The sequence below is a fragment of the Condylostylus longicornis genome, unplaced genomic scaffold, assembly GCF_029603195.1.
Source record: "Condylostylus longicornis isolate FDR11 unplaced genomic scaffold, ASM2960319v2 ptg000064l, whole genome shotgun sequence".
NCBI classification, from domain to species: domain Eukaryota; kingdom Metazoa; phylum Arthropoda; class Insecta; order Diptera; family Dolichopodidae; genus Condylostylus; species Condylostylus longicornis.
Window position 1 is genome coordinate 429,115 of NW_026578032.1, and position 21,950 is coordinate 451,064.

General features: G+C 25.3%; 1 protein-coding gene across 2 annotated transcripts; it reads right to left on the reverse strand.

Moving 5' to 3' along the window:
- Positions 1-12,132: 12,132 nt before the first annotated feature.
- LOC129612265 (proton-coupled folate transporter) lies at positions 12,133-18,762 on the reverse strand. Of its 2 annotated transcripts, XM_055525820.1 has the most exons (12): positions 18,254-18,762; positions 17,787-18,012; positions 16,448-16,561; positions 14,603-14,762; positions 14,271-14,359; positions 13,952-14,191; positions 13,785-13,886; positions 13,013-13,116; positions 12,820-12,937; positions 12,569-12,725; positions 12,350-12,479; positions 12,133-12,255 (listed from the first exon to the last, which is right to left on the reverse strand). In XM_055525820.1, exons 1-11 carry the CDS (start codon positions 18,476-18,478, stop codon positions 12,353-12,355), a joined length of 1,662 nt encoding a protein of 553 aa, XP_055381795.1. In that variant the 5' UTR covers positions 18,479-18,762; the 3' UTR covers positions 12,133-12,255; positions 12,350-12,352. The 2 variants fall into 2 exon arrangements, with proteins under 2 accessions (XP_055381795.1, XP_055381794.1); XM_055525819.1 differs by having other exon boundaries at positions 12,171-12,479.
- Between the last annotated feature and the right edge of the window lie 3,188 nt (positions 18,763-21,950).

Genomic DNA, 21,950 nt, shown 5'->3' on the forward strand with positions numbered 1-21,950 from the left:
AAATTTTAAAAAATTTTCAATTTTTTGACAAGGTAGGGGGTCGTGCAAAATTTTAAAAAATTTTCAATTTTTTGACAAGGTAGGGGGTCGTGCAAAATTTTAAAAATTTTCAATTTTTTGACAAAGTAGGGGATCGTGCAAAATTTTAAAAAATTTTCAATTTTTTGACAAGGTAGGGGGTCGTGCAAAATTTTAAAAAATTTTCAATTTTTTGACAAGGTAGGGGGTCGTGCAAAATTTTAAAAAATTTTCAATTTTTTAACAAGGTAGGGGGTCGTGCAAAATTTTAAAAATTTTCAATTTTTTGACAAGGTAGGGAGTCGTGCAAAATTTTAAAAAATTTTCAATTTTTTAACAAGGTAGGGGCTCGTGCAAAATTTTAAAAATTTTCAATTTTTTGACAAGGTAAGGAGTCGTGCAAAATTTTAAAAAATTTTCAATTTTTTGACAAGGTAGGGGGTCGTGCAAAATTTTAAAAAATTTTCAATTTTTTGACAAGGTAGGGGGTCGTGCAAAATTTTAAAAAATTTTCAATTTTTTAAAAAGGTAGGGGGTCGTGCAAAATTTTAAAAATTTTCAATTTTTTGACAAAGTAGGGGGTCGTGCAAAATTTTAAAAAATTTTCGATTTTTTGACAAGGTAGAGGGTCGTGCAAAATTTTTAAAAATTTTCAATTTTTTGACAAGGTAGGGGGTCGTGCAAAATTTTAAAAAATTTTCAATTTTTTGACAAGGTAGGGAGTCGTGCAAAATTTTAAAAAATTTTCAATTTTTTAACAAGGTAGGGGGTCGTGCAAAATTTTAAAAAATTTTCAATTTTTTGACAAAGTAGGGGGTCGTGCAAAATATTAAAAATTTTCAATTTTTTGACAAGGTAGGGGGTCGTGCAAAATTTTAAAAATTTTCAATTTTTTGACAAGGTAGGGGGTCGTGCAAAATTTTAAAAAATTTTCAATTTTTTAAAAAGGTAGGGGGTCGTGCAAAATTTTAAAAAATTTTCAATTTTTTAAAAAGGTAGGGGGTCGTGCAAAATTTTAAAAAATTTTCAATTTTTTGACAAGGTAGGGGGTCGTGCAAAATTTTAAAAAATTTTCAATTTTTTGACAAGGTAGGGGGTCGTGCAAAATTTTAAAAAATTTTCAATTTTTTGACAAGGTAGGGAGTCGTGCAAAATTTTAAAAAATTTTCAATTTTTTGACAAGGTAGGGGGTCGTGCAAAATTTTAAAAATTGTCAATTTTTTGACAAGGTAGGGGGTCGTGCAAAATTTTAAAAATTTTCAATTTTTTGACAAGGTAGGGGGTCGTGCAAAATTTTAAAAAATTTTCAATTTTTTGACAAGGTAGGGGGTCGTGCAAAATTTTAAAAAATTTTCAATTTTTTAACAAGGTAGGGGGTCGTGCAAAATTTTAAAAATTTTCAATTTTTTGACAAGGTAGGGAGTCGTGCAAAATTTTAAAAAATTTTCAATTTTTTAACAAGGTAGGGGCTCGTGCAAAATTTTAAAAATTTTCAATTTTTTGACAAGGTAAGGAGTCGTGCAAAATTTTAAAAAATTTTCAATTTTTTGACAAGGTAGGGGGTCGTGCAAAATTTTAAAAAATTTTCAATTTTTTGACAAGGTAGGGGGTCGTGCAAAATTTTAAAAAATTTTCAATTTTTTAAAAAGGTAGGGGGTCGTGCAAAATTTTAAAAATTTTCAATTTTTTGACAAAGTAGGGGGTCGTGCAAAATTTTAAAAAATTTTCGATTTTTTGACAAGGTAGAGGGTCGTGCAAAATTTTTAAAAATTTTCAATTTTTTGACAAGGTAGGGGGTCGTGCAAAATTTTAAAAAATTTTCAATTTTTTGACAAGGTAGGGAGTCGTGCAAAATTTTAAAAAATTTTCAATTTTTTAACAAGGTAGGGGGTCGTGCAAAATTTTAAAAAATTTTCAATTTTTTGACAAAGTAGGGGGTCGTGCAAAATATTAAAAATTTTCAATTTTTTGACAAGGTAGGGGGTCGTGCAAAATTTTAAAAATTTTCAATTTTTTGACAAGGTAGGGGGTCGTGCAAAATTTTAAAAAATTTTCAATTTTTTAAAAAGGTAGGGGGTCGTGCAAAATTTTAAAAATTTTCAATTTTTTGACAAAGTAGGGGGTTGTGCAAAATTTTAAAAAATTTTCAATTTTTTGACAAGGTAGGGGGTCGTGCAAAATTTTAAAAATTTTCAATTTTTTGACAAGGTAGGGGGTCGTGCAAAATTTTAAAAATTTTCAATTTTTTGACAAGGTAGAGGGTCGTGCAAAATTTTAAAAATTTTCAATTTTTTGACAAGGTAGGGGGTCGTGCAAAATTTTAAAAATTTTCAATTTTTTGACAAAGTTGGGGGTGTGCAAAATTTTAAAAAATTTTCGATTTTTTGACAAGGTAGGCGGTCGTGCAAAATTTTAAAAAATTTTCAATTTTTTGACAAGGTAGGGGGTCGTGCAAAATTTTAAAAATTTTCAATTTTTTGACAAGGTAGGGGGTCGTGCAAAATTTTAAAAAATTTTCAATTTTTTGACAAAGTTGGGGGTGTGCAAAATTTTAAAAAATTTTCGATTTTTTGACAAGGTAGGGGGTTGTGCAAAATTTTAAAAAATTTTCAATTTTTTGACAAGGTAGGGGGTCGTGCAAAATTTTAAAAATTTTCAATTTTTTGACAAGGTAGGGGGTCGTGCAAAATTTTAAAAATTTTCAATTTTTTGACAAGGTAGGGGGTCGTGCAAAATTTTAAAAATTTTCAATTTTTTGACAAGGTAGAGGGTCGTGCAAAATTTTAAAAATTTTCAATTTTTTGACAAGGTAGGGGTCGTGCAAAATTTTAAAAAATTTTCAATTTTTTGACAAGGTAGGGAGTCGTGCAAAATTTTAAAAAATTTTCAATTTTTTGACAAGGTAGGGGGTCGTGCAAAATTTTAAAAAATTTTCAATTTTTTGACAAAGTTGGGGGTGTGCAAAATTTTAAAAAATTTTCGATTTTTTGACAAGGTAGGGGGTTGTGCAAAATTTTAAAAAATTTTCAATTTTTTGACAAGGTAGGGGGTCGTGCAAAATTTTAAAAATTTTCAATTTTTTGACAAGGTAGGGGGTCGTGCAAAATTTTAAAAATTTTCAATTTTTTGACAAGGTAGGGGGTCGTGCAAAATTTTAAAAATTTTCAATTTTTTGACAAGGTAGAGGGTCGTGCAAAATTTTAAAAATTTTCAATTTTTTGACAAGGTAGGGGTCGTGCAAAATTTTAAAAAATTTTCAATTTTTTGACAAGGTAGGGAGTCGTGCAAAATTTTAAAAAATTTTCAATTTTTTGACAAGGTAGGGGGTCGTGCAAAATTTTAAAAATTTTGGATTTTTTGACAAGGTAGGGGGTCGTGCAAAATTTTAAAAATTTTCAATTTTTTGACAAGGTAGGGGGTCGTGCAAAATTTTAAAAAATTTTCAATTTTTTGACAAGGTAGGGGGTCGTGCAAAATTTTAAAAATTTTCAATTTTTTGACAAAGTAGGGGATCGTGCAAAATTTTAAAAAATTTTCAATTTTTTGACAAGGTAGGGGGTCGTGCAAAATTTTAAAAAATTTTCAATTTTTTGACAAGGTAGGGGGTCGTGCAAAATTTTAAAAATTTTCAATTTTTTGACAAGGTAGGGAGTCGTGCAAAATTTTAAAAAATTTTCAATTTTTTAACAAGGTAGGGGCTCGTGCAAAATTTTAAAAATTTTCAATTTTTTGACAAGGTAGGGGGTCGTGCAAAATTTTAAAAAATTTTCAATTTTTTAACAAGGTAGGGAGTCGTGCAAAATTTTAAAAAATTTTCAATTTTTTAACAAGGTAGGGGGTCGTGCAAAATTTTAAAAAATTTTCAATTTTTTGACAAAGTAGGGGGTCGTGCAAAATATTAAAAATTTTCAATTTTTTGACAAGGTAGGGGGTCGTGCAAAATTTTAAAAATTTTCAATTTTTTGACAAGGTAGGGGGTCGGTCAAAATTTTAAAAAATTTTCAATTTTTTAAAAAGGTAGGGGGTCGTGCAAAATTTTAAAAATTTTCAATTTTTTGACAAAGTAGGGGATCGTGCAAAATTTTAAAAAATTTTCAATTTTTTGACAAGGTAGGGGGTCGTGCAAAATTTTAAAAAATTTTCAATTTTTTGACAAGGTAGGGGGTCGTGCAAAATTTTAAAAATTTTCAATTTTTTGACAAAGTAGGGGGTCGTGCAAAATTTTAAAAAATTTTCGATTTTTTGACAAGGTAGAGGGTCGTGCAAAATTTTTAAAAATTTTCAATTTTTTGACAAGGTAGGGGGTCGTGCAAAATTTTAAAAAATTTTCAATTTTTTGACAAGGTAGGGAGTCGTGCAAAATTTTAAAAAATTTTCAATTTTTTAACAAGGTAGGGGGTCGTGCAAAATTTTAAAAAATTTTCAATTTTTTGACAAAGTAGGGGGTCGTGCAAAATATTAAAAATTTTCAATTTTTTGACAAGGTAGGGGGTCGTGCAAAATTTTAAAAATTTTCAATTTTTTGACAAGGTAGGGGGTCGGTCAAAATTTTAAAAAATTTTCAATTTTTTAAAAAGGTAGGGGGTCGTGCAAAATTTTAAAAATTTTCAATTTTTTGACAAGGTAGGGAGTCGTGCAAAATTTTAAAAAATTTTCAATTTTTTGACAAAGTAGGGGGTCGTGCAAAATATTAAAAATTTTCAATTTTTTGACAAGGTAGGGGGTCGTGCAAAATTTTAAAAATTTTCAATTTTTTGACAAGGTAGGGGGTCGTGCAAAATTTTAAAAAATTTTCAATTTTTTGACAAGGTAGGGAGTCGTGCAAAATTTTAAAAAATTTTCAATTTTTTAACAAGGTAGGGGGTCGTGCAAAATTTTAAAAAATTTTCAATTTTTTGACAAGGTAGGTCGTGCAAAATATTAAAAAATTTTCAATTTTTTGACAAGGTAGGGGGTTGTGCAAAATTTTAAAAAATTTCAATTTTTTGACAAGGTAGGGGGTCGTGCAAAATTTTAAAAAATTTTCCAGTTTTTGACAAGGTAGGGGGTCGTGCAAAATTTTAAAAATTTTCAATTTTTTGACAAGGTAGGGGGTCGTGCAAAATTTTAAAAATTTTCAGTGTTTTGACAAGATAGGGGGTCGTGCAAAATTTTAGAAAATTTTAAATTTTTTGACAATGTAGGGGGTTGTGCAAAAGTTTTAAAAAATTTTCAATTTTTTGACAAGGTAGGGGGTCGTGCAAAATTTTAAAAAATTTTCAATTTTTTGACAAGGTAGGTCGTGCAAAATATTAAAAAATTTTCAATTTTTTGACAAGGTAGGGGGTTGTGCAAAATTTTAAAAAATTTCAATTTTTTGACAAGGTAGGGGATCGTGCAAAATTTTAAAAAATTTTCAATTTTTTGACAAGGTAGGGGGTCGTGCAAAATATTAAAAAATTTTCAATTTTTTGACAAGGTAGGGGGTCGTGCAAAATTTTAAAAATTTTCAATTTTTTGACAAGGTAGGGGGTCGTGCAAAATTTTAAAAATTTTCAGTGTTTTGACAAGGTAGGGGTCGTGCAAAATTTTAAAAATTTTCAATTTTTTGACAAGGTAGGGTCGTGCAAAATTTTAAAAAATTTTCAATTTTTTGACAAGGTAGGGGGTCGTGCAAAATTTTAAAAAATTTTCAATTTTTTGACAAGGTAGGGGATCGTGCAAAATTTTAAAAAATTTTCAATTTTTTGACAAGGTAGGGGGTCGTGCAAAACTTTAAAAAATTTTCAATTTTTTGACAAGGTAGGGGTCGTGCAAAATTTTAAAAAATTTTCAATTTTTTGACAAGGTAGGGGGTCGTGCAAAATTTTTAAAAATTTCAATTTTCTGACAAGGTAGGGTCGTGCAAAATTTTAAAAAATTTTCAATTTTTTGACAAGGTAGGGGGTCGTGCAAAATTTTTAAAAAATTTTCAATTTTTTGAGAAGGTAGGGGGTCGTGCAAAATTTTAAAAATTTTCAATTTTTTGACAAGGTAGGGTCGTGCAAAATTTTAAAAAATTTTCAATTTTTTGACAAGGTAGGGGGTCGTGCAAAATTTTAAAAAATTTTCAATTTTTTGACAAGGTAGGGGATCGTGCAAAATTTTAAAAAATTTTCAATTTTTTGACAAGGTAGGGGGTCGTGCAAAACTTTAAAAAATTTTCAATTTTTTGACAAGGTAGGGGTCGTGCAAAATTTTAAAAAATTTTCAATTTTTTGACAAGGTAGGGGGTCGTGCAAAATTTTTAAAAATTTCAATTTTCTGACAAGGTAGGGTCGTGCAAAATTTTAAAAAATTTTCAATTTTTTGACAAGGTAGGGGGTCGTGCAAAATTTTAAAAATTTTCAATTTTTTGACAAGGTAGGGGTCGTGCAAAATTTTAAAAAATTTTCAATTTTTTGACAAGGTAGGGGGTCGTTCAAAATTTTAAAAAATTTTCAATTTTTACCATTTTACTCACTTTTAATATTAACTGATTGTCATACATAAAGATATGCTAAGTAGTAAATTTTAAATTTTTACAATTTAGCCAGTCAATTAGAACCACACTATATAATTTTATTTTTTCCTGCTTCGACCTTCCACTTTATCTATTGCAATCAGACCGATTTTGCATATTAATACCCGTATGGCACTGAAATCAATACAACACAAAAAGAGGACCATACGAAATTAAGGCTAGTGCCAAAAAACGTATTCCGAAAGAAATTCTATTAACCATCGGTATATCCCACCTATATTAAAATATCTGCTTAGCCCTTATCAATATTGTCAGTGCTTTAAACAAAAAGAAATAATAATTTATAATATTATACCAATGGCCATTTCCGTCCCTCTCATTTCAATGTTTCTTTAAGTTGAAATTAATCAAATCTAACTTAAGTAACTTGAGTGCGACATCAAAATCAAATTTTAATTTAAAATTAAAATTTTTGGTATTCAGTTATCATATTAGAAATTTTTCCAAAAGATCTATACCAATTTCTATTCGGAAAATTCAAATTTGTTCAAAAATATGAATTAAATACAACTGAGTGCATAAATGAATTTTCTAATGGCATTTAATAATATAATTAAATAGAATAATGTTCTTTTGAAAACCTTAAATTTCTCGTTGTCTATTTTTACGATATTTTTTTCGATATTTTTTTTTTAACAGTCTTCTTTCTCTATAACCTGTCATCAGTGTTTGCTACAATATCTTTTTAAGGCTCATTGAAATTCAATGAAGTTTTAAAAAACTTACTGCGTAAACAGTACAACATCCCATCTATCATATACCAGTTATTATCATAAAATTTAAAAAATTTACCAAAATGAGTTATGAATTCAGGTTGTATGTAAAAACAAATTATTATATTATGCAAATGTGAATTATAAAAAAAAAGTGAATAACTTACATACAAGTTTGTTTTGTTTTTTTTTCTGTTTGACGGCGATCTTTTAAATTCAATATAAATCATGCAAGTTTTAAACAATTTAGAAGATATTACGATGAGGTGAGGTAAAAAATTAATCTGATAAGTTTAAGAAAAAAGAGAAAATTTTTTCACATAAAATCTATTTTTATAAAATTCGTTTTTTTTTTGTTTTTTTCGTATAAAGATAGCCATCAACAATAGATTTAAAATAATTTTTATATTATTTAAATCTTTTATAGCATACTTAAAAAGTTGCAGTATTTAAATTAAATTCTATACTTTAAAATTCATAACATGCACAAACTTCATATTATTTGTTCCAAGAAATATCAATTAATTATATATGGTATTTATTTATTAAAGTAAATTATGAATGGGTGCCATCACTCTTATTATCCCCCAGTAATATTTTCAGTAATGCTGTTGAAATAAATTCCAAAATTATTGCGCATACTTATGTAAAAATTAAATTTCAAAAATTGATTCTCTCTTATGATGAAGTACAGAATATTCAAAAACAAAATTTGAAAACATTTTTGAGTATCTACGTACTTCGGATCTTTGATAATTCGGATATGCACTTTAAGTGCTAATCTAAACTTTAAAAACAGATACATGAGATATACTGGAACTAACTGGTTTATTACACTTTCAGATTTTTACATATTTGCAGAACTTTGAACATAGTTCGATTTTCGAACTTGCTTCTATTATAGTCTTGAATTATCGAACCAGCTTTATATTTAGATCTAAATTAAAACTGAATTTTTGAAAATCTTTTTCATTTCTTCTGTGCTACACACATTGACCGAAAGAATTGCATTTTTAAATTGTATTTAAGCAAGAAATTATTCACTTTCATGTGATTTATTCAAGTGAAAATTTGTGCAACTGCTATATATCCATTTTACCTATCTCCCCCCCTCTAGAAGTTATACCCCCCCAAAACCCTAAAAATGGCCTTTTTTTAACTATTTGTTGCAATGAAACCATAAACATTTTTGAAATTTTGCAAACGCATAAAGGCAGCGGCTTTCTTCCCCTAGCGCGGTATACTATTGCTAAGCTTTAGAAAAACAAAATGGCCGTTCAAATTTACCGTTATCTAAAGTCTTTTTTTCCAATTTTTTGATTTCGTTTTTCTTCTAGACCCCAGCCAAACATTAACAAATAATTCATTTCGTTAGAAGAAAATTTTTTTCCATCTCCACCCCCTCTCAAGTTATTGTCTCTTGAAATTTGTAAAATTTGAATTTTTGGCGCCTTATATTTCCGAAACCGCAAGCGTTTTCGAATTTCGATAAACATAAAAAGCTAGCGGTAAATTCATTAAAACATTAAAAAATATAATTATTTTTCTTAACTCACACAATTAACCCTTAAAATCGAGCGTTATGTTAACCCCTTTTTATATTAATCTTTGCTTTATTTCAAAGACTGCATATATGCGTCATCCTAAATATATGCAATCCTAGAAATAGTTAAATATGAATGAAAATAATTTTAATAGTGTGATAGTTATACATAGACTGTATTTAAAAGCAGAATTTTCACTTGTTGAAGGGAAAAGTGCTACAATACAAACCATTGGTTTGACCCAACTTTATTAAAATTAATTTTATTTATAAATAATCACAAACTCATAAATTTTATAATTATTTAATATTAATTTTTTGATATAAAATTTAAATTCTTTAGGCACTTTATTAACTTTATAATTTTATTAAAATAAATTTAAAAGTTTAAATTTTCATTTTAATATTTTTCTTTAAAAAACATAAAAGAATTGAAAAAATAAGCGAAAACTTTAAAATATTGATATTTTTCCATACTTGATATTGCCTATAATTTATTATTTTTTTGAAAAATACAACAAAAAACACTAAAAAATGAAAATATTTTTATGATGGATTTCAATTTTCCTTTACAATAATTTCTTCACCCCCTGCCTCCATTGAACCTAATCGATATTTTTTTCTTAAAGGATATTTAAAACATAAATACAAAATAACATTATATGTACATGGGAAAAACAAAAAATATAATACTCGTAAAATAATATGATTTGTTACAAAAGATGAAGAATGAACGGATCAGACGCGCGCGTATCGTTTTATTAAATTTAAATAATCTTTCCGCTTCCATAATTTCTGATTCTATCATTAAAATTACACTTTGTTTTCCTATTTACCTACATACATATATACATACAAAATATTTTCTGATTATTAATTCCTATAGTCACAATTCTTTATTTGTTTAGTATAGGTATATAAAACTACTATGTATATATCTAATTCTCGTTCCCTTTTAGTAGAGCAAAAATAATAAGGATATACGAGTACAAAAATATTAATATTTATTTCTCCATTTCACACCATTTTGTACTTTAAGAATAATTTTTTCTTTAACTGAAAAATTGAATATATTTAATTGATTTTTCTATTTTAAAGTGTTCGTATAAAATATAAAAACTTTTATTACGCTTATTCAATAATATTGCTGAGTAAACTTTAAGGGGTTCAGTAATAAAACATATTAGAAATACGGTATGCTTGCTAAACAATTTGAAGCTACACATATGATAGCGACATCTACATATTATGTAAAGGAAAAAAATCAATTCATCTCTATTTATTTTAAAAATGCACATTTATTAGGTATACCCGTCTCAAGGAACACTTATAGGTATACCCGTCTCAAAGAATACCTTCCCGTTCATTTCGTATATTCTCTTTCTCGATAAATTTTAAAAAATTCTTAACAATTCCAATGTGCAGGAAGAAGTCCAATGTGCAGGAACTTCCGATTTCATATGTAGATAAAAACCAATTGTATGACATTATTTTATCATCACGTATAATAGAGTAATTTATGCATTTTTCGTCATTTATTAAAGCAAACAATTAATTTCTTTTTATCGTATTTAATATTACTGTTATTTCGTTTCATACGCTTCGAATGAACTTTTATTCAGTCTCTAACTTCTCAATACCACTGTTATTTTCCACTCTATTTTAAGCTAGTTTCATTCAATAAATTTATTTATTTATTTTTCATTTTTTTTTTCAGTAAAAAATTTTATTAAAACAATTGTGCCATAAAACCGAAAGTGAAAATATTAAATTTAATTAAATCAAGTTATGAAAGTTTATTTTTCTCGATAAAGCAAAATTAACGAAAATTTAAAAAATTATTATAGCCCCTTTTTATTTTTTAAGAAAATTGATTTATGACAAATCGTAAAATTTTCTTCAACAAGATTGTTCCCATTGTACGTGTATTGTAAATTTTAATTCAATATTTTCAATGGATTATTAGGCTTTTCCAATACTTGCGAATAATTTCTGAAAACAAGTTAAAAATTATTTTTATTTAGAAAATAAAATTTTATTAGACCTTATTAAAATTATAACGAGTTGATTTTAAGATTTCACAGTTTGTTTTTCGATAAAAAAATTCCACCCTAGTAGCAAAAATATGTACATGTAAATAATAGATTCAAAGCATTAGTCCACCCCAAAAATTTGAATATCAAAACGTGTATATTTGTATGTACAATTAATATAAAATTTGTATATCAAAAGCCGTCCAATATAATAAGTTTATGCAAATACATACATACATACCAGTTATAACTTTTATTTTGATTTTTTGTTTTGACTTTGTTTTGGTTCATCTCTTGCGTAGACAAACACGTTAATGATTATTAATGTAACGCACATGGTATACAAAAAATTCTAATCATAGCAACAACAATACATATTATTATAATATGCTAATATATCAGGTTTTTGTTTCTATAATTTTCGCGTTGTTTTGTTTCTGTCTGTCAGAATCTATTGATTTCTTCAGCCTTTTAATGTGTTGGATGACAACTTTCATTTTTAATATTGATAACATGCACTTTCGTTTAATGTATGTATCTATATGCGTAGATTCGCTCGTTTACTGCAACTCTGACATAACTCAAAAAATGCGATTTCTAAGTTATTTAAACAGAAATAAACACTTAAAAAGTGGTTACTTACATATACATACATTTACAAACACCTTCTGACCTCAACATCGCATGACATTAGATTTATGGTCGTCCCATACATACATATGACACATGAGCCCTCCTTTCGGTGTGATTGTGAGCTATTATAATAGGTTATAAAGCTGCTCTAAGTGTCCTTCTACATTTTTTAAATTCTGAGCTATGAAGTCTAGATATTTAAAGTAAAAAGTTAATAAAAAATTGTATACAGATGTCAGCTCTTTACTTTTTGCTATTTTCTTTTATAATGTTATCATTTACCATAATGTAAGAATTTTCTTTGTTTTTTCGATAAAAATAACGAAAATTCAATTTAGATAATTCAAAGAAATTTTCACAAAACATAAGTTTTCCACTACTCTTACAATAAAAAATCAATTTAAAAATTACAGTTTTGTTCATGTCGGCCCCCTGAAGCATGTTTTTCTGCTAAGGAATAGAACAAAGCTTTAGAACAATTATTTTGTTCGAGAAGTATTTTTTTTTAGCCATAACATAGAGACAACGATCTCATTTATCCACTAATTTTATACTTTTAAATTTAATAACGCCATCTAGAGTTTTAGAATTAATTTATTTTTATTTTCACTTATTAAAAGTACAATACTTATAATAATAAAAAAAATGACTTGAGAGCATGCATTGAATTGTTAAAAAGTTCAGTAAAAAAGAAAATTTTTTTCATATAATTAAATTCAACAAATTAAAATAAAAATACATATTTACAAAATTTTCTAGGCAAAAACAAAATATCTTAAATTAAAAAAAAAAATAAAACTAATATTAAAAAAAAAGGGTTCCGAATGAAAATTAATAAAAAAATTTTTAATATTCTTTTTTCTCTTACAGTTTATAAATGCGTATCCATTGTATCAGGATTTTTATCATCCATTGCAATATTATCGATTCCATTTTCACCTTTTCCTTCTGGATCTGATGGTGGAGGTTTTCTCTTCCTCAACAACAAGTAAACAATGCTAAGTATACAAAATTTTTAGAAGAAAATTTATTTTATCAACATGATGACAGAAAATGGTCGAAAATAAATTGAATGTATGATACTTACAAAAATATAAAAGAGCTTGGAACTAAAAATATTTCACTGAACAAATAAAATGCACCAGGAAAATTAGCTACAGTAGCATTATACAAACTACTGTACATTGGTGTAAAAATAAATGTACCCAAAGCATCTGCTATACCCAAAACTGAATAAATACGTCCTAAAATTATTAATTGAATATATTTGAAAACAATTAATATTAATAATTTTATTTTAATATTTAGATATACAATATGAATGTATTTGTTATTCACCTAATTCTTCTGGTAAAACAAATAATGATATAATAGTTTTCAAAGAAATTGTTCTAGCAACAACAAACATATCAAAAACACCACCAGCATAATACAATATATATTCCTTAGCAAATGCCTACAAATATAATATACAAAAAATAGTTATTAATAATTTTAATTAAGTATACCGAAACAATAACAAATTACTTACGAAACAAACACGTGCAATTACAGAACATATTGATGCTAAAAGTCCAATCATTGCATCTGTTACTTTAAGCATTTTACTCAAAATTGTTGTCATAATAAAAGTTCCTTAAAAGTAGATTTAAATTAAATGTATATTAGAGTGTCATTAGTTTTAATTTGGTAAAAAAAGTTAATCTTAATAATTAAGAAATTATGGAATCCCCAGTAATTTGCCTATTTGTATACTAAAATATTGTTATAACTAGCATGAATCAGTCGTGATTGTTTAATATTTGGCTTAACTACTGTAATAGATTATTTTGAAAACAATAAACTATAGATTATATTAGATTAGACATTGGGTAACGATTGCACCGCGATCCAAGAACCGGTTCTATTGTGGCCCTTCCTCCTTTCAAACTCGAGTTTCTTATGGGGATCGATTTCTCGATCTTTTGTTGTTTTCTTAATTCGAAGACGTAACCACCCAGTGGCACCCCTTTCTGCTGTGGTTCCACCCTCACTGAGAAGATGCTCTGGCCTTCCAAGTCCATCCACCTCATATGACCCTTGAATCGGCAGTGCCCTGTTAGAAAATCCCTAAGCAATTTTACCTGGTTCCTATCCGCTCGTATTATATTCCTTCACAGCTTCTCGTTAAAATTACCAAGAAGCTCTAGGGCCTGCCTTTAAAACAATTACGAATATAATGCAATATTTACAAATGAATCAACTTGCATACACTTTAAAACTAATTAAAATTTTTAAAATTAATATAAATATAAATAATTTACCACATGCAGCGATGGCTTGTGAAAATGTATAAAAGTAACTGAAATCATCTCCATTAAAATTCAAACGAATAAGTGTATACGGGTATAAAAGATCAGCTTCACCTAAAATATTTAATAAATAATTTTTTAAAATTAAAATTAAATTTCATAAATTTTATAAAAATTACCATTTGCCGGTCCAATTAATAGAAAATAGCATATTGTTAATAATATTAAATATTTTCGGCCATCATTTTCTCGCTTTTTAATTAAAACTTTTGAACTATCATATGCTACCAATAGACCTTCTTTACACGAAAATTTTTCTTTTTTAACATCTTTTGCTTCAGTTTGTTCAACTTCTTTAACAAATAAAAATAAGTAAAGTATACCACATGCCAAAAGTACAGCCCCAAGTATAAAAACATCTAAAGGAAAAATTAAAAAAAATAAATTAATAATTGCAAATTTGTTTGTTATATAATAAAATAAAATTGTGGTACATACTGACATATCCTAATTGAGTATAAAGTGTACCACTAAAAGGTGATCCAACAATTGTGATTATTGTTAAACACATTCCAAAAATGCCTAAACTGTAAAATACAGTTATGAAATTTTAATTACAAAATAAAGTTAGTGGCACTAACTTAGTGCTTCCTTTTAAAAATTTTATATTAAATTAAATTTTTGTGTTATATAAGGCACCTAGCGGAAAGCAAATCGAATGTCAATTTGACTTATTCAGCAATGCTTTTTAAATTACTAAATACGTAAATTTGATATTAGATCTGCATTTTGTTAAACGGCCATAGGCACAAATTATTTTGCTAACATACCGAAAAACTCTATCTTCTTCTTTTGTTGTTGCTATCAAATAACTGTAAACTCCCATTATCATAAGAGTTGGGCCTCCCAATAAACCTGGTAATAATTTTTCCAAAAATGCACCAAATTCCATTGGTATTTCATCAAAATAAATTGATGAAATCAACAAAGCTATAAAGAATTTTGTTATAATTTTTTAATTTACATATTTGTAATTATCATTCAATTTAATATTAAAATCATCCTGTAACCAACCAAATTAATGAATAATCTACATATACTTATAGTATCAATCTTATATTATTCTTAAGAGCTTAAGAATTATAAATAAATTTCTTATTCATAATGCATCTGTTTTTTACTCGTATGTAGACAATTTAAATATTAAAAAAACTGGAAATGAATAAAAATCTCAAAACAGGTATGCATGTTTCTTAAAAAATATTTTAATAACAATGCGTAAAAATTTCATATTTGAGAAATAAACTTTTAAAATCTCCCAAATGTATGCAATTTTTTCTTAATAAATTGTAAATTGATTATTGTTTATTTAGTAAATTCAATTATAGAGAATGAAAAATTGCTTTGAAAATGAGAAAACTAGACTATGACGTAAATATATTATATAACAGTTATTATTAATTATGAAAATTTTTTATCGTATGTATTTTGTTAACTTGTTATTATACTACTTTCTGAAATCGAAAAGAAAATTATAATATAGTACGCGCATAGATATTATAAATTTCAAGTAATAATTATTACTTGAGTGGTAACGATGTGCAAAATATTCGCACATCGTCACCACCCTGTATAATTATAAAAAATATTGTTAATTATTATTAATTTCCAGTTTTCAAAAATACGCTATTGTATATTTAATAAAACTGAAAAATTGTAAAAATTTTGAAATAATTTCATATTATAGTATATATAGTAGTAGCCGTAGTATAAGGCTTTAATATTTTAAATGAATATTGTTTTACTAAAAAGTAGGAAGTAGTAGGTAAATAAAAATATCAATTCATGCATCCTGAAGTAATTTAAATGTTCATTAAGCAATACAAAATATTAAGTATTTGAATTAGTAATTTAGAGAAAGGCTCCCAATTTACATGCAATTTTTATTTGAATCGATAAATCAATTATTTTTCAAGACACTAAGAATACACTCTAGAGACGTAAACGAAATTAATTTCATACGTTCAATTATTCAACAATTTGGATTGGTCGGTCGCGCGTCACACTTTTGATATTAAAAAATAAAAATGCAAACCAAACTGATGTCATTTTATATTGGCGACTCACACGTGAAGTTTCGAAAATTAAGACCATCTAAGAATTATAATTAAACTACAAAGACTCTAACTAAACATTTTGCTTACGAACTTCATATATTCTTTGATTCAAATGCAAAATTAAATCAATTTTTTCGAAAATCATCGCAATAGAATGAAAACTTGTTAAACATTTTTAAAATTTTTTAACAATGTCAAATTTTCTTATGTCATATTTTTTATGCATAATTCAGTATAATATTTACTAAATAGTTATCCAAGTACTTTGTATAACAAATATTAGAAAAAAGTTTAAAAATAGGTAAAAGTAATTACTATTTTCTAAATAATTATGAATTTTTAAAATTATATTTTTTTTATATGCAAATAATTAAACTTGAAAATAGAAAAACTCTTCACTCTTAATGCATCATTAATTTCATATTAAATAATAGAAATATCACGATTTTTTTTTTTAATTAAAATTGATGACTTTTACATTTGTACTTTTCAATTCGAATATAAATATTTTTAAGCATTTATAATATGTAATGTAATTTTGTATATACGAATACTTACCCAATGCTGATAAAAATTCTCCAATTAATGGTAAAAGCATTAATGGTTTTCTTTTACCAAGTCTATCACTTAAATTTCCGGCATACAATATAACAATAACTTGAAAAACCGAAGCTTAAAAAATAAAAACAAAATAATTGTTAATTAAACAAAATTATAAATAAAGCAAATATTTGTTTGTATATATGAGAATTTTTGTATAACACAATGTTAAAGCAAATTTTTACATTCCTACATTAGCAATTATTATTATAAACAAATTTTATTATTGTAAATAACAACAAACAACAATAAATTCCTATACAACACAACACAATAACGTTAATAAGAGAATTTATAAATTTTTACGATATTACATGAAATTTCTTAATTTATGTTATACAACAAAAAAGTGCACATGTACTTGATTGATCTTTGAAATAGACATAATTAAAGTTAAAAATTTCTAATATTGCACATTATTTAATTTTATTATAAATGTGTCAAGTGTAAATTTGTAATAAATTTTAATACAAAATACTTACAATATAATTTGAATTTTACATTGTTTTTGTTGAATTACTATTAAGTATTACTCAACTATTATATTACTATTATATGCCACCGGTAAGATATTGAATTACTTCAATAAATTCATGTATAATACATAAACAATATATTTTCATGTATCCGGTATTATAACAATATTGTGTGTTATACAAATTAATTCTATAAATATAGAATTTAATAATACAAAAATAAAAAAAACAAATTATATAATACTTTTTGGTATATTAAATATATTTTAATAAAGTATAATAATTATTTTTTAATTAACATACTTATATATGTATTTCTAAATGTACGGAAAGATAAACAAGAGTTTATTATATTCTTTAAGTAATTCATATACAAATCTTGAGTATCGTAAAATAATTTTAAATAATTCTAACAAACTCTAAATCAAATACAGTAATGCCTAGCATAACGTCGCACCGATGTTCTCCAATTCAGTACAAATCTCTTAAAATTTTTAATACCATTTTAAATAACCAAAAATTGAAGAGATTTATTTTCTCTTTAATAAAAATTAAATATATATGAACCTTTCAATTTCATTTAGCCATTTCGCTTTAAGGTCGTAAATTTTTGGTCACAATAATGACTTTAAACGAGAGATTACTGTATCTTTTTTAGAAAGAGAAATTACCTAAGTATAACAAATTTACTAATAATCACTAATTAATTACCCATATACAATATACATGCATAATGTACCCATTACATACAAAATAATTCTTGGGGTTTGGAATATGGGGAATTGTAATATCAAAATTATTAATATTAATGTGATACTTACAAACTGGACCACGTACACCATTAATAAATGTTACTGCTTTTTGTGTTTCAAGTTCCGCTTTACATACAACATAATTAAAATCAGTTGAATTATTTGTTATATTAAACACATTTTCAATTATTTTGTCATAGGAACTTTCTTCAAAAACATCACAATCAATATCTTCAGATTTTTCTAATACATTATCACATATTAACTTGTTGTATCCTAAATTGACTCGGCATGCCTATAATATACATTCACATATTCATATATAATAGAATTTTTAAATTTTTCATTTTTTTTTTCTCTTATATTCTTATACATATAAAAGATTTTTGAATTGAAAATTAATTTATTTTCATAATTTTAAGAATTAATTTATTTAAATTTAGTAAAATTAAAATTTTAATATAATTTTTTTAATTTTAGCACTGTAACTTATACTGTAATTTCTATATTAATTATGTATGTATGTATATAATTACTTTCTCTAGAGCCAAATTTGGGATAGCTATTAAAAAGAAACATGATGGTAATAGCCATAACACTAAAAGCGGTTCAATTACAAAATATTTACGCAATATTTTAAGATAAATAATTAATCGTGTTATTAAACTTTTTTTTTCTTCCGGTTCCTCAATATCAACAGTATTTGGTGGAACATTATTATTTTCCCTTCTTGATGATGGTGTCGTTCCTTCATTTGGCATTTTTACAATATTTTTTTTTTATTATTATTATTATTTATTTATTTATTTGATAACTATGATAGTAAACAAACAAAGTATAGTAAAAAAAATAAAAAAACGTAGTAAAAAAATAATAAAAAAATAAACAATGAAAACGTGTATAGGGTATGTAAACAAATAGTATGTATAAGTAACTATATTATTGCAATCTTAAGTTTCCAAGAATGATATTTAGTGTCGTCCCTCTTGTAACTGATAAATACGTTTGAATAAACTAAAAATGTTAAAATTAAAATTTTTTCGTATAATGTCATGAAATTTTCTTTAAAAACTGGTTTGATTAAAATACCTGTAATAGTTTTATACTAATACCAGTTAGTTTGCTGTTTTTATTTTCATCTTTTGATTTTTTTTATTAACTTTTATGAAATTTTTTTTTTTTTAGTTTTGATTTTGATGCTTCTTTCTGGTCCATCATTTATGTATGTATACATTGAATGGATATATGGACATTAGAAAGATGCTGTTTTCGGTAATATGTATGTAAATATACACATAACGCGTATATTTTAGTATATATAGCATTTTGATAATGACAACAATAACAACAACAACAACAATAGTAATAAATTTATAATATCTTTAAATCAAGTTTTCTTCTATGACCTTCACATGCGAGAATTATTAATATTTTATTTATTTTTCTTCTCTTCTTTTTTTATTTATTTATTATTGTATATATATACATTTTTTTGGAATTAAATTAACATAATTATACAAAATAGACGAAATTCTTTTATATAAATTTAAAATGTGAATTGATCCGGAAAATATATACATACTTATTAATTTATTGGAATGTTATTCGAAATTTGAATTTAAGTTTATTATGTTCCCCGCTTTAAATTATTCATTTTAAAATTAAAAACGTATTAAAAATAATTAATATTTCAATTTCTCATATTTAACATCATAATAACTGTTATACTAATTTTTTTGCTTACTATTAATATTGAGAAACTCACACTGTAGCACCTTCTTCCTTCAAACTCTCATTGTGTTTGATAAAATCCCATAAAATTGCTATTTGTAAGTTAATTTTAATATTAATTTTAAATTGAATTATATACATAGAAAATTTTTTTTTCCAATTAAAAATTACAATATTTAATTAAAATTTGATTAAGCTTAAAATTAAGCGATCGTAAAATAAGTAATTTTAGTTTGTATTAATGTAAAAAAAATTTCGTATAATAACCTCGACTTTTTCCGATCTCGACTAATATAATATAAATAACACGTTGCAATAGGTATATTGTATTCATCATAATGTTCAATGAACTACAGTGAGTAAAGCACCAATTATAAAAGTTTATTTTAATTGTACTTTTTGTCAATAAATCTTGAATGATTGTAAGATTTTAATTATTTAATTTTTCAAAAGATTTTCACATTCATATCAGTAATGTATAATTCTCACTTAAGGAAGGGAGTTTAAATAATAACATGTATATAAATTAACAAACTGTTATAAAATGAAATATAAAAAGTATTTTGTTACTTTTAGAAGAATGCCAAAATTTCTTAAAAAACTTATTTTACAAAGGTTTTCATTTACATCACTCAATTAACTAGATAGCTCCGCAAATAAATGTAATATTTGTATAACAGATAAAATTCAATTTGTAATAGATTTGATCGTATACAGAAAATTTACATAAATTTTACGAAAATTATTGTCAAAATTTTTCTTTTATTGAGAGAATTAAGTGTGCTTTAAAAGAGAGTCAAATAGAAAGTGGTAAGACGCAGTCGACCATCTCTTTCAAATTTTTACAAAACGATAAGCATATCCAAACCTCATATTATTACCTTATTATAGTCAGAATAACTGTCTCTAAATTTTTTTTTAATTTTTTTTTTTTTGGCTCATTTCTTGTTCTTTAAATAACAAATAGTTTAAAATTCCTCCAAAAATTAAAAAAAAAAAAACTGAGAAAAAAAAATTTTTTTAACTGGCATTCTGATACTTTTTCTTTCTTTTGTTTTATTTAAGAATCTCCTTTCAACAAAAAACGAATGTAGATAAAATTAGTTTTTCTTCTTAACTGTAGGATGTGAGTATAGGAAAATTAATTATTTTAAAATTTTTTACAGAGGGTACACAATCAAAAATTATGAATAAAATTTCATAAATTTTTATATTAAATTGCATAATTTAGTTTAAAATATATATAATTAATTAGAATACTTCGCAGACCGTATAACCATTTTAAAATTTAATTAACAGTCTCTAATAAGAAGCTTGAAATCATAATAACAGTTGCGCAGGTTATATTGTGCCTTATGCTTTTTTTTTCTTCCCATACTGCTTGGGAGCATTAGGAACCACCACTTGACTTTGAGGCCTCAGTTTTACAAGTCATTGGGTCAACTAGACGGTAATCAGCCTACCGTAGTTTTATCTTTTCATTAAATATTGAACCTTATTAATATCTATTTTTGCTACCTCCATAATATCGAATATTATGGATATATGGTCGATTATTTTTATATTAACATTTTATTTTATATTATTGTACATTAAGTTATATAAATTTTAAACCTAATTATTTTGGTGACATGACCAGGGTTTGAACCCGAGGCACTTCGGCAAGAGGTGCCATAACCAATCCACTATTGATCAGATAACATTGAGCCTCATTTAATATGTAATAAAAATATTATATTCGATTTAACTTATGTATGAAATTTATTGCAAAATTCTTTTAACAATCATAAACGAATAATTTATTACAATATCCAATCAAAATCCTAAAAAACAAATAACAAATTTTGTTTCATATAAATGTTTGTATGTGCAAATTTATAACACATACAAATTTGATAATGTTCAACATTCTATAATATTATGAATGACGCATCAACGATCATCTCAATAGAAAATTGTAAAAAATGCGGATGAATGAATTGTTAAAATATTGTTAAATCATTAGATGTAAGAAGAAAAAAAAAGGAACCAAATTAATAGTAGATAATTACCTTCTGATGTAAACAATTTATTTATCATTTTTAAACAATTAAACAATAAGAATTTTCGTTTAATTTCACTTTACTCTGGCATATTTATAAAAAAAAAATTTAAAAATTTTCATCCATTAATCATTATTTTATTAAAAATGTTCGCCTAATAATATGCAACATTTTTTTGATAAATGAAATTTATAGAAATTATTAATTTCGCTGTATTAAGAATTTAAATTGATTTTTATTAAACAATTACTACAGTGTAGGTGATTATAAATTTTTCATTCTAAATCGATTTTAAGATTAAAATAGAAAAATTTTTAAAAATTATTTTGATTTTAGAAAATATATGATTAATTATAATTTATTAAAACTCCACGTACAATAAAAATAAATTCTTTATTAAAAATATTTTTGAGAAAAGTTGAAATAAGCAAAAATTCGATGATAGGTGGGTGGTTTGAGA